We start from the raw sequence: 13,415 nt of genomic DNA on the forward strand, positions 1-13,415 counted from the left end.
AAGATTTTTCAGTTAGTTTCGCTTTTACACAAGTAGAACATTCCATACTATGAGTGCATTTGCCAAGTTTAATGCCGTCTGCCAAATCATTTTTCTCAAGTGTTTTTACGGCATCTATATTTCTGTGGCCTAATCTTTGATGCCATTTTAGTATACAGTTCGTATTAGAACATGAAACATCATTAGCTAAGTATGCTTTCTCGTCAATTGAGTTTACGGTCAATTTATATAAACCTTGCTGAGCGTTGCCGTCGGCTACGAGTATATTGTTACGCTTTATGTAACACTTATTACTATCAAATGTAACAATGAAACCTTTATTCGTAACAGATTGAACAGAGAGTAAATTACTATCTAAACCTGGTACACACAATACATTTTCTAATTTTATTTGTGTAATCTGACCCTTAAAGTTTTGAACTTTAAAATAGCCTTCACCAATACCACAAGAATTTAATTTAGCACCATTGGCTACAGTTACTATTTGTTTATTAGAGTCATTTAACTGAGAGAAAAAATTCTTATCACTCGTCATATGAGTTGAGGCTCCTGAGTCGATAACCCATTCTTGCGTTTGCGTGCTTTCATGTTTATTTTCCACTTTTAGAACTTGATTAAACTGAATCTGCGAATTTTCAGTTTCAGTACTTTTAAGATACTTATTTTCTTTAAGTTTTGTTATGTTTTCTAAACTTTGCGTATTTGCTATTTGGCATGCATTACTTTTATAATTTTGAGAATAATTTCTTACTTTACTGTTATTTACATCTGTTTTCGGGGAAGTTCTAGCGTTGCGTTTTAAATGAAAACAGTCGTTTATCGTATGGTTATTTCTCTTACAATAAGTACAGTATCGTGTAACATACTTTGATTTATTTTCGCTTTTACTTTTTAAAGCAATTTAATCGTATTTTTGAACTTTCTTAGTTTCCACACGTCTACAATACTGATCTATAAGTTTGTTTTTAACATATTCTAGCGACAATTCAGCTTCCGATTTACTTTCTATTGCAGTTATTAAGGAGTTGTATGAATTTGGTAAAGAACATAGTAATATTGCTATTAAGTTATTTTCTTTAATTTCTTCACCTATACTACGCAGCTTTTCAGCCAATTTAAAACCCTCGGAGTTGCTCCCTGTCGTCGCTACGAATTTCTTTAAAATAACTTTTCTTCTTTGGCGACCGCAGTAACCCTGTCATCAGTAACAAACGGCAGAAACTCTCTCCTCTATCTGTTCTTTTACAGAAGAAACTCTTTCTTCTATTTCTTCCTTTACCGAGGAAGCTCTTTCTTCAGTTTGTCCAATTTTATTCTCAACCGCGTCTATTCGGCATTCCATAGCCTCAAATTTATTTTATATTATGCAAGTAATTTCCTTTTTCATTGAACGGCTTTTATTTCTTCTTTAGCAGATTCTTAAACGCGATTTATTTTCCCCTTTAACAGAGGTGAAGGCCCCTTCCATCTTTTCTTGGAATGCAGCAAATGCAGTCATCATCTGCCTGAATTGTTCTTTCATTGCTCTTGTAATTGGTATTCAACACCCCACTCCTGACACCAAAAAATGATGCGTGCGTACGGTTTCGTAGTAGATTGAATGCACAAGTCTTATGAAAACGTAATAAAATTTGTTCTTATCACAAGAAATAAAATAAAATGCCTAAATTTTTCCTCACAGGTATTCGTACAATATCACACAGTAGTTATATTTTAAACTGATAAAACGTTAAATAGGACATAATTGAAAAGGCAGAAAAAGCTAATACGATCTCAACGCGAATTCGCTACAGTAAACAACAACATTTATCAAAACAACTCAACTGAGATGTTTTCCTCCGGCTTTTTAAAGCTTTTTAATCATGCACGACAACATTCTGGTGATTTTTATTTTTCTCGAGGTTTCTGGAAAGCAAAAGAGTAGATTTATAGTTACAGCTAACACGCAATTGCATTTATTCAATTCAAATATAAATTACGAGATAACTATTTATTAAAAGTTAAATGCGCGTGCTCCTGTATTTTTACTTTTCCGGCGTAGCTTTCTCTTAAAATTCGTCACGCGCTGCATTGCACGGAGAAATGAAACAATTCTTATAAAAATAACAAATTAAATAAAAAAAACAGTAACAGTATAACTAGAAGTGTACAAAATGTTAAAATTATTAAAAAGGTATTTTATTTTGCCATGTTTAATTAATCATTCTATATTAGAACTTGTTGCAGTCTGAGTAAGGAATAAAACCTAGTGATGAGAAAATTTTGAGTTTTCCTCACGACACTATCCAGTCCACCGTTTGAGCACAAAAATACAAACTATACAAAGTGTTTGGCAAATGCATTGGGTATTGAAACATAAAACATATTTTGCGTTTTACATGGCGTATTTCTTTCAAATGCATTGGGTTATTCTGATCCATTACATCAGATGTTGGCAGAATGAGGCTTCCTTGAATGGAGGATCATTTCAACTATGCTTCGTCAGCATCCTTATTTTCTGTCCTTTCTCAGCTTTTTCTTCGCATTCTAATATTTTCCCATGAGCAGAAATGGTTTAGACTCGATTTTCCCACATGAGTTCCAGCGAAGTTCTAGATAAAACTATATTGCTTGCAAATATGGATTAGATTACAGCCCTTCCATATTTTTCAAATGATACTTACCTTAGTTTAGATGTAGAATGCTATATGTTTGCAGCTTGTCATATGGATTAATTTTTTTATACAGAAAATTTCCTATGAGGAGAATAAAGAGGTTAAGTAAAACACATATATGAAGTTTCGCTTTTCTGGAAAAATATGAATGGAGATGATAACATTATCACTAATATTTCTTATCTAAAAGCCAACGAGAACGCATTTATTTCCTGCCAAAATCTGTATAGTTTCAAATCAGAGGTGCAACAGACTGTATAAAGAAAATAATAAATCTTCCAAAACATCTAAAGACTTTAGAAATGCAAAAAGTTCACTAAACGGACATAATTTAAATACTGAAACAAAGCATACCGATGAAAATAAAATAGTTTCTTTTCCTAAACGACAAATCACCTGCATATCCCCATTATTATTAGAATCCATTCACTATTTGCTCTTTCCCTGAATTGCAGGAATTTCAAAATTTCTATCATTCCATCAGCTTTTAACAGAGCCCTGTCTGGCAGTTCAGTCAAAGAACTTGAATGAAATCAGAGAATTTCTTCAGATTCTTTGATTCAGTGATCACGAATATTATACACGGTGTCTCAGGGTCTTATTGCAGTCTGCTTATTGCGTGTTCTGGTTCTCCAAGAACTAGGTGTTATACCTGTCTCGCATAGCCTTAGTTTAGAATACAGAAAAAATTGGGGCTGAAAATAAAAGGACGGTAATGTAAAAGTGTTTTCTGCTAACCTAACATGGTTGTAATAGAGAACATAATATCTTAAATAGGGATAATTGTAAGGTTTAACATTTTTTCGGTTAAAAGGCGAGGAAATTATGAAAAAAAAAATGTGCTCCAACCGCAAATATCCTTCATGTTCGTTATATCCGATTTTCATTCATTTGAAAGTTCGCTTTCTTCTTCTCTGGCACAAACGCCAGTTTTCCAGTGGGGGTGCCTTTATAGTCATTGCAATATATTATCTTAGTGTAGCAAGATCAGTACTCATTTAGCACCTAGACAATACGACCACAGTTATGCACATAAAAAAATGGCATAACTGGAACTGGTGAACTCTACTGTATGTATGAACACTCACTCAATCCATGAACTTTTAATGAACTGTCAATGAACTGTGAACCATCTATGAACTGCAACTCCGTATTGACACTGCACATTAAGCAAACCTATCAACTTAAACCCACGACACCCACAATGCAATTCTCAAATATGTATTACACTGTCCCAAAGCATCACATTAATATCACAATAACTTAACCAAGATAATAACGTTTAATGTTTTTCCATTCAATTATATTTGTTTATTTGTGTACATATACTTATATTTATATTTCACCATCAACTGTAATGTATGGTATTACATTGTAATGTCATTGTCATCAGCAACTGTATCTCCCGGCCATGCTCTGTTCATCAGCAACTGTTCTCTCTGCCATAATGATAACTTTTCAATCAATACCGATGCGTGGCATAATTGCGTCTTGTGGAGGTGTTCTTCTCAAGACGGTTACTGTGAAGGAGCGACACCGGTTCTGCCAATGGCGATGTGTTGGTGCTTCCCACACTTAGTCCTGTCCTGTCCTGTAGTAATATAAAATAATATTAAAGGCATAGAAAATTGTATGGGGCCAAAAAGTTCATTCTTTATATCCTTGGTTTTGTTATAAGGTATGTTCGATGTAACAGTTTTAAGTATATTCAGTATTCAAAGATAGCTCAGGTCATTGCTTTTTTGGAATAAAGTCTCAATTTTTTAAAACTTCATTTGATAGAGTAACAAGTATACTTTTTACACGTAGAGTTATGGCAGTGACGCTTGCATGAGTTACAAGAAAAGATTCGATCGCAGTTAAAAAATCTACTGCTTTAAAATTGTAATTCCAGTTTCATTACCAGTTCCTTTAATTATTTACTGTACACTGTAATTCATTACCCTACTCCAAAAGCTAGCTACACGATGATACCAAACCAGATATTAAAGACTAAAGATACACTGGCAGAAAAATGTCAGAACTTTCATAATACAGTTCTTGTGTGTGCAGGTATGAATGGCATTGAGCCTCATAGATTTCGTTATTTGGAAAATCTCAAATGCCAAGATTACATTACGTTACCACACATTGTTAACTCACTGAAATAAAAATGTTTTAAATATTACTCGTTTTTCGATCTCATAATACACTACGATCTTATAATACATTTATTTAAATTGATTTTAAAAGTGTACAATTGATTTTAATTTCTGGTATTATGCTATTTAAATCAATGCAGAAAACTCCTTTGTTATGTGTTTCTAAAACTTAATTTTTCTTGAAGTAGAGGGAACAAACGATCCGGATACTTTTAGTTTCGGTATTTCTGCACAATCTTTTATAAAACTTTCATTTGCAATTATATTTACACCGGAGTTATTTAAGTAAATCACTTTATTTGATTCTAGGTGCCGTTGAAAATAGTTCTCTGAAATATCCAACTATTAAAGCAGGTGAGTTTTTGCCAAAGTTCTTTATGCCAAAGTTTTTCTTTAAAGACTATACTAAGATATTTTTGCAGAGATATAATTTACAAAAACTTGGAATAATACGTTATTAATTTTTTAAAGGCTTGCAAACATATGTTAATATTTCTATTTCTCCCGTCCACCCCAAAATCGTTCTATAACCACTTTTTTAACTACACTTCGTTGGTATATGGTTATATTGTAGGTTTACCTAAACAATCTACAACAATAACAACATTAAAAAGTTTCGAAGTATTTAATGAGAAGTTACCGTATATCTCCGCGGATAATATGATAGTTGAATCATAAAAAAAGGCAATCAAAATCCGGGTCGTATTATATCACAGATAAAAACATTTGATTGAAATTTATTTAAATTAAAACCATAATGAACTAAAAAGATAACAACAACAACAACTAACAAAAATCTGAAAACTTTTCAGATTTTATAGTATCCCTAAAGGGGTCTTTTTTTTTAACGTTTTGTGTGGTACCTTTATTTATTAATTATCGTGTTCTTTGCATTTAAACCATAAAATTCGATTCTACAGCACTATCACAAAATAATTTGAAAAGAGCATATCTTTAGGATTTCCGATACACAGTCTCGCGCGCTGGATAAAAATGTTTTTTTCCCCCCTACAGTGTTGCCATTGCTCGCTTTTAAATCGTTGAGTTTGTTAAGATTTGTTAAAGTTTTACAGAATCTGAAATAGATAATAAAACAAATTCCAAATTCTAAATTTGGGCTCCCAGATGCCCATATTCGGGTGGAAACGACCATTATTCAAAATTTGATGCCTCTAGGTACCGTCGCTTTATCGCAGTTCGAGAAACATACGTACATTTATGTAGATTCTTCATTATTTAATTTCTTTAAATATAACACAGGCCTCTAATTTTTGCTGGCAACAACTTGAAAAGTGAACAGACATTTATAGTGAATCAACGCAAAATGCCAAAACGAAATTAATAGCCCTTCTGGGCAAATTTCCTCTTTGGACTAACTATTCATTCACCAACATATTTAAAATCCTGAAGAAAGAATTATTCATCATCTATGCAAATAGCTCCTCAACATTTTCACATTCGTTATTGAGAAGCTTGCCATATGTATCCCATTCTGTACCTAGCGAGTCGATTTTCGCTTCGTCATCAGTATCCTATAACAAAACGTCTTCAGTGCCATCCATAGCCGTTAGAAGTCCCATACTTTTTGAAATATTTGATCGCTGTTTGTATTTTCATTTTTTCCCGTGATCTGATCACGAAATAATACAGCACATCAAGTAATGGAGTCTGCATAGCTCCACATTTCGTATATGACTTTTTTCCAATCATCATACACTTATTCCATTGTTTACGCATGTTATCTTTGACTAGTTTATTCAGAGACGTCTAAAGATTTTAGCATCGAAGTTAAACTACCCGTTATAACAGCAATCTTATATTGTTACGTGCTAAGCGACTTTTAGTGTTGTCGTTTCGTGACTGCGAAACGTATCCCACTCCGAAAAACTGTGTCGATTTCGTAAAGCACCTGGTCGCCTCTGCCCACTTTTCCCTCCACAACTATACACCATTATCGCCCATCCACGTCTTTTCATGAAAACATACGAATTTGTCTGGCGGGAATTTCATTTTAAGAGTTGTTTTCCTCTTGAAATGACCATGTGTTTTAACTTTATTCCATTTGCCATGCATGTTAATATTAGTGTAAATCTAGTCTATTCTTGGCCTCACTTGAACAGATTTTACGCCTGTTGTTTCCATAGTTTTATTGTTTATCAAGAATTTCATCCATATTTTCAACATTAGATAATGGAAAGCTGTATTTTTACCTCATACCAATAACTTCTGAAAATTCGTGATTTATGGTTAAGATCTTATGGTAATTTCTCCGAAATTTTTGTTCTCTGTCGTATTTATTTTGTTCATGAAACGGTTGGAAAGAAAGCATTTTCTAGTGAAATTTAGATCTAAAAATAACAAGATGAAATTGAGTGGAAATTTACCTTAAATCCGGAGCACATTTGGTAGTACAAGGCAAAACCAGGGGGTTTTTAGATACATTTGATCGATATCATCTCACAGCTATTAAATGGAATGTTCAAAACACAATCAAAATAACTGCGTAAAAGTTGTATAAAAATAGAAAAATAATCTTATAGTGTCGTCAGAGTCCTGCATGGACATGCTGGAATCTTCAAACAGGACTTAATCAGTAAAACATTTTAAATCAGAAACATTTCTAAAATAAAAAAGAAATGTAATAGGATAAACTAAAATTGGTTGAAAACGAAAATACTTACACTAGACGCAAATGTTGAATAAGTTGTGTTAACAGAAGAAAGTGGTTTTGTTCGGGGAAATAAAAAAAGGATACGCAAAGTAACTGACATGAAATAAAGTAATGTTCACTCAGCAAATGCAAGCGTAGAATGATCGCTGTGCATTAACGTTTGAAAGCGACATGGTTATGTTTTTAGAACCGAAAATATTGGTTGTCAAAAGCTATGCTGACGTAATACCTAAAAGAGTAATATGACGGAATACCCAAAAGGTGTCATGAAAACAAGTAAAATTCCATTTAGGGATAAACGGAGAAAATTAAAGCAAAGGGTGGAGAGCATAGTCTCACAAATATACAGAAATTCTTGTCATCGTTGAAGGATCTTCTCACAACCCTGGAGAAAAAATAACCAAAAATATTTACAAAGAGTCAAAGAAATATAAACTTCCTGAAAAAGATACAGGCACAAGCAGATATTACATTACTGTTATTAAAGAGGAAATTTACAGGGAAGAAACCTGTACAAAATTATATAGAAGAAGACAAAGTATACACAATACAATGCAATGCAAAAGAATGAAAATGAAAACGTAGATTACGGAAATTATGGTCTTTCATCCTGTGTGCAGTAAATGCTGTAATCTTCGGGAATGGCTACGTACATGAGTGACTCCTTGACTGTTTGCTTGACTGCAGTTTATTTCTTGCTTGAAGAATTTGCCGTTACATTTCTGTAAATAGTTAGAAATATAATCAATCTTTAGCATGTCATACGGTAGCTAATTTCAAACTAGAAAGTGAGCATCTGTAATCGTTCTCAAAATCTTGTTTTAAATCATTTGAAGATCCCTTTCAGATGCTTTTTTAGCGCTGGGGAAGGCATAATATATTATAGGATGAAGGATTATAGTATATATTTGTCTTTTTCTGGAAAAAGCTTGTTTTGAGCTCTTGCCCATCCAAATTCCAAGTTGATTATTACTGCTTCATACCTTGCCGGTAACATAAATAATATATGTTCTCTAGGTAAAGCGATAATTAACATGACCTCCCAGATAATTTACCTTATCCATTCTTAATATCCGGTTTTTCGAAGAAATACTGTCCGCACATTCATTACCGTTAAGTGCCCTATTTGATAAAGAGTTCATGCAACTGCACAGTGAAATCATCTAAATCTGCCTAACCGATGTCATGATTAGGAAGCAAGTAAACAGAAGAAGTTGAACCGGTTTGTTCGTATATTTGCTATAATGGCTTTCAAGTTTGTTGTTAATAATACTGAGCTGGAATGACAGTCAAGTAAGGATAAAAGACCTCCACTGACTCGATCATTACAAGGATTATCTTTCCTGTTAAAAAACTTCTTCCTCAGGTTAATCTGCTTTTTGGTTTCAACGGAGTTTCCTGTACTGTCAAGCACACCGGATGATAGATATTGATCATATGTTTGATATTAACGAGATTTTGATGGAAGCCGCAACAGTTCCATGAGATGTTGATGGCCATTATTCGTGACGATTTTTCCTTTTCTGCTGCTTTTTGGGTTTTGCGCGGAAGCACGTGTTTGGGAGCTTTTAACCCTCTTCAACTTCCATACTATCTGAATCTAAAGATTCAGAAATCATTAATCATGTCATTGATTGAATTATCGCTAATTTTATGAGTTATTGTTCGAAGCTTATTTTTTGGTTTGCTTTAAATTACTGTTTCTTTTCCTTTTTCCCCCCTTCTTCTTCTTCTTCTTTTTTTTTTTTTTTTTTTTTTTTTTTTTTGTGTGTGTGTGTGTGTGTGTGTGTCAAATGAGTCGAGTCTTCATTTTTTTTTTGTTGCTTACAGTCTGCTGGAAGTTAGATGGTTACGTTTGGATTTTAACCGAAGATTGGTAGCCAAAAACTCAGATAATTTTGCGAAATTTGATCAGCGACTTCTTTTTCTAATTTCCATGTTGGGCACGAGCAGGAAAATCCTCTACGCTAGCCCTTCTCAAATCTCTTCTTGCAAATTTATACATTGTGGCGCATCGGTGCAGTTTTCGCTGTCGTGGACAACCCTTGAACATTGCGGACATATCAAGTTGCCACAGTGAGAGATCTTAAATTGACCAAAATCTTGGCATTGGTGTGGTGGTGTGTTTAACTATGGCAAAGCACACGAGGGCTATCTGCCTAAGGGGAGGGATGCCTTCGTGGAGGACTTTCTAAGGGAAACTGGCTCGTATACACGTTACACATGGGGAAAACCACGAAAACGCCCATGCAGCGCCATGTTCGCGGGATTCGAACCTCAGACCGAACTACCAGTGTTCAGCTACTTTACCGCTCGGCCGCTGGTGGGCCCCTCTTGGCATTGGAAACATCGCATTAGGTTTGGAATTTCGGTTTCAGATTTCTGCGGAAAGAATCCGTTTGACTATTCTTTTGCGTGACGTCTGTACTTCGGACAGAATAAAGGAGAGTTTATTATAAAGTGGATTTTTTTGAAATGTTTATACATATGTATGTATCGCATAGCTCAAAAACTATTAATCGCTGAATGTTGAATTTTTATACATGGAAGTACTATAACAACTCGTTGTACATCTCGTCTCTTTTTTATTATAATCGGCAATTTCAAAAGGGCACTTTGCTGGAAAGATCTTTTGAACTTTTCGTATACCTCAAAAACGGTTCGTAAAGAATGTTGAAATTTTTGTATGTGATAGTGCTATAATATATAGCTATAATATATAGTATGTGATAGTGCTATAATATATAGCGTTCTGATTTCTTTTCTTCCTTATACCAAATAAAGGAAGTACTGATACCGCGAAACATTTCGGTTTTCAGATTTCAATGGAAATCTGAAGATCTCTTTGATAGTTTCCTAATACATTTTGATTTGTTTCGTCGTTTGATGTAAAAACGACTCGCAATAAAACGCTGAAATTTCATATTTTGGAACCGTTATAATATCTAGTTGCACACCTCGCGTTTTGGTTGCAATCGGCGGTGCCAAAAGGCTCGAAGCGCTTTTAACCCCAGTAAAAACAGGTTACAAATGTAAAATTAGAAATTTAGCAACCTTCCAATGTTTTGTTTTTGATTTCCTTTTATTGATAGTCATATTGTAATAATTTAAAAAAACGCAGTATTAGAGAAAAAGACTTTTATTTAAAGAGTAATAAAGGGACTTTTACTCTATCGCAATATTTCAGGTAAGTTTGTTGAATTTATAATTGCCTAAATATTTGATGTTAATAAAACTAATATTTTAGCAATTATGCAAATGCCCACTTTATTAAAGACTTAGAGTATGGTATCTGACTTTAAAACAAAGTAAGTTTAAATGAAGTGTAGCAATAAATATGCGTGATTTAATATAGCGTATGTAATGTCTGATACCTCCCTTCCCCTGGTATTCGAGGGAAATAGTTTGTACAACTTCCTCTGGCGATTGATTGCCGCAGGAGAGTCAGTTAGGGTTTGGACAGCGTCAGAGGTGACTGCACGATTACCGCAGGCGTGCACTCAGCGTATATCTTAATAGGACTACACGATAATATGCAGGCTTGTGTAGAAACTGTATTGCACCAGATAGCGCTGTGTGCGCTTGAATTCTTCGGACTAGTGCAGAACCTTGATGATTGCGAAAGATGTAACACCAACGCGAAACATTAACCAAAGTTTATATGTGCCTCTCTTTGTTGTAAATGTATTTAATTGTGTCGTCAATAAAATATGGAGAAAATGATAAAAGGCGAGAATGCGTCTGACAGGTAAGTGAGATTTCTTTATATTTGATTTGAATTGAGTTTTAGCGACAAAGAATGTATATGCGTATTTACAAATCTTTTTGGTGCCGATAATCCGGAAGAGACCTTTAGATAAAGTAAATTGCGAATTGAATACTGAAAAACGTATTTAGCGAATTGAATAAGATGGATATTGAAGCTTTAAAAAAGATTAGAGCACCTGTCAGACGCGCGGCAACTGACACTATGAAGCTGTTAGAAACTGAAATAAACAAACAGGAAAGATCAGTTGATTTAATTGATGAACTTTTAGCGAAACTTTTAGATAAGGAAGCTAATTTAGAGTATCTTAATGAGGAAATTCTAAAACTGTGCAAAACGGAAGAAATAGAAAAGGAAATTGAAAAACAGCAATGATATAAAGATAATATTATTACTTGGAAAATTCGAGCGAATAGAATCCTGAAAATGAAAGAAAGCGAAGTTGTTCGCGAAACTGAAGGAACGAATGTTGTAGAAACCAGAAGTGAGCAGCAGAATACAGTAAAACTTCCTCGCCTGCAGATACCTCAATACGATGGCAATATATAAAAGTTTAACGAATTTTTTTCTCAGTTTGAAGTAGCTATCCATAAAAATGTGAACCTTAGTAATGTAGAGAAGTTTAGTTATTTAAAATCGTACTTAACATATCAGGTTCAATGTTCCGTCTTACTTTCTTTGGGAACATGCAAGGACCTGACTCGGAACAGAGAGCTTACTAAAGCTATGTTCAATAACTGTGGGAAGTAGACAGGATACACAAGAAGGGTATACAAAACCCTTTATTTTTCTCTCTTTACAATAATTTCCGTACTTCGGAATACAAAGACCCACTGTAGCGAATAGTTTATCCAACAGATGGCAGTATCTGTCAAGCTCCTTTGGTAATTGCCAATGCGCATGCCCAAGTGGAGTGTAAAAAGAAGTATGTTATTAGGAGAATGAGCTTTCGTTAATAATGTTGCTGCGCGTTTTCGCTGTGTAAATAAAAGTATATTTTTATATCATAGATGTTCTTTACTCTCTAATGCGAAGCACTAGGTTAGTGCACGAATCTCTTCTGATTCAGAAACAATTTTCAAACCGTGGATCACCACAATAAAAAGTGGCGTCCGCGACAGGACGCATTAGTTAGGTAAAGAACACTTTTGATGGTTTAACAGCAGAAATGGAAGCCTTGAAAGTAAGAAGAATACCACTGCGTGCAGCCTTCACGAAAGCATATAATAGCCTACATGGACATTTAAATGAGTCAGAATTGAACAGTGATGTTCTATTATCGTCCCTGGAAATCCTGGAAGATAAAGGAATTCGACTACAACAGTTGGATGAAGAAATATTGGATCTCCTATCAAAATCGAAAGAAGTCTCGCAAGAAGAATATACTAAAGAATTTGAGTCATGTGAGACTTACAAGGAGAAATTAATAGCAGCCAGGATGAAAGTGAAGCAAATCACTGTGAAAATAGAGAAAAATTTGCTGACTCATGCATCGGTAAATGAAACCAGAACTGTTGATTCAAGAACAACGGCAACGAATTTGAAGCTTCCGAAAATAAATTTGATTTAATTTACAGGTGATCCACGACAATGGTTGAATTTCTGGAATACCTTTAGTAAGATACACGAAGATCCAGTGCTAGATGATCATTTGAAATTCGTATATCTGATCCAGGCTACTGCTGCCAAATCGAAAGCACGGGAAATAGTGCAGTTTCCCGACAACTAAAGAAAATTATCCGAAAGTCATCGAACATTTAAAGAATCGTTTTGGACGTGAAGATATTCTTATACAAGTGTACGTTCGGGATTTATTGAATCTTGTGTTGATAAATAATAATGCAACCAAAAAGGACTTTGCGTTATCATCGTTGTACGACAGTTTAGAAACAAAACTGCGTGCTCTGGAATCTCTCGGTGTGACTGAAGATAAATACGCTAGTGTTATTTTTCCGTTAGTTGAATCTTGCCTGCCCCCTGACATCTTACGCGTGTGGGAGAGGGAACGGGAGAGCTCGTCACAACAAGGTAAGAGCGATCTTGAATCTATTCTTCTGTTTTTGAAAAATGAAGTGATATCTGAAGAAAGAATTAAATTAGCGCGTTTTTCTTTTGAGAAAAGTAGAAAATCTAAAAGTTACATTAATGATGAGTCTAATATTCCTACTTATAATGATTTGTAT

General features: G+C 34.3%; 1 protein-coding gene across 3 annotated transcripts in view; it reads left to right on the forward strand.

Annotated features, from left to right (window-relative positions):
• LOC118203294 (endothelin-converting enzyme 1-like) overlaps positions 1 to 13,415 on the forward strand; it is a 260,831-nt gene that overhangs the window by 16,632 nt on the left and 230,784 nt on the right. For all 3 annotated transcript variants that reach the window (XM_085824282.1, XM_085824273.1, XM_085824278.1), the window contains exon 3: positions 5,105 to 5,149. In XM_085824282.1, coding sequence (XP_085680408.1) covers positions 5,105 to 5,149 — 45 coding nt within the window. The remainder of the gene's footprint in view (positions 1 to 5,104; positions 5,150 to 13,415) is intronic.

The sequence above is a fragment of the Stegodyphus dumicola genome, chromosome 1 (assembly GCF_044657685.1).
Source record: "Stegodyphus dumicola isolate Sdum_Otavi_A_Nest chromosome 1, ASM4465768v1".
NCBI classification, from domain to species: Eukaryota; Metazoa; Arthropoda; class Arachnida; order Araneae; family Eresidae; genus Stegodyphus; species Stegodyphus dumicola.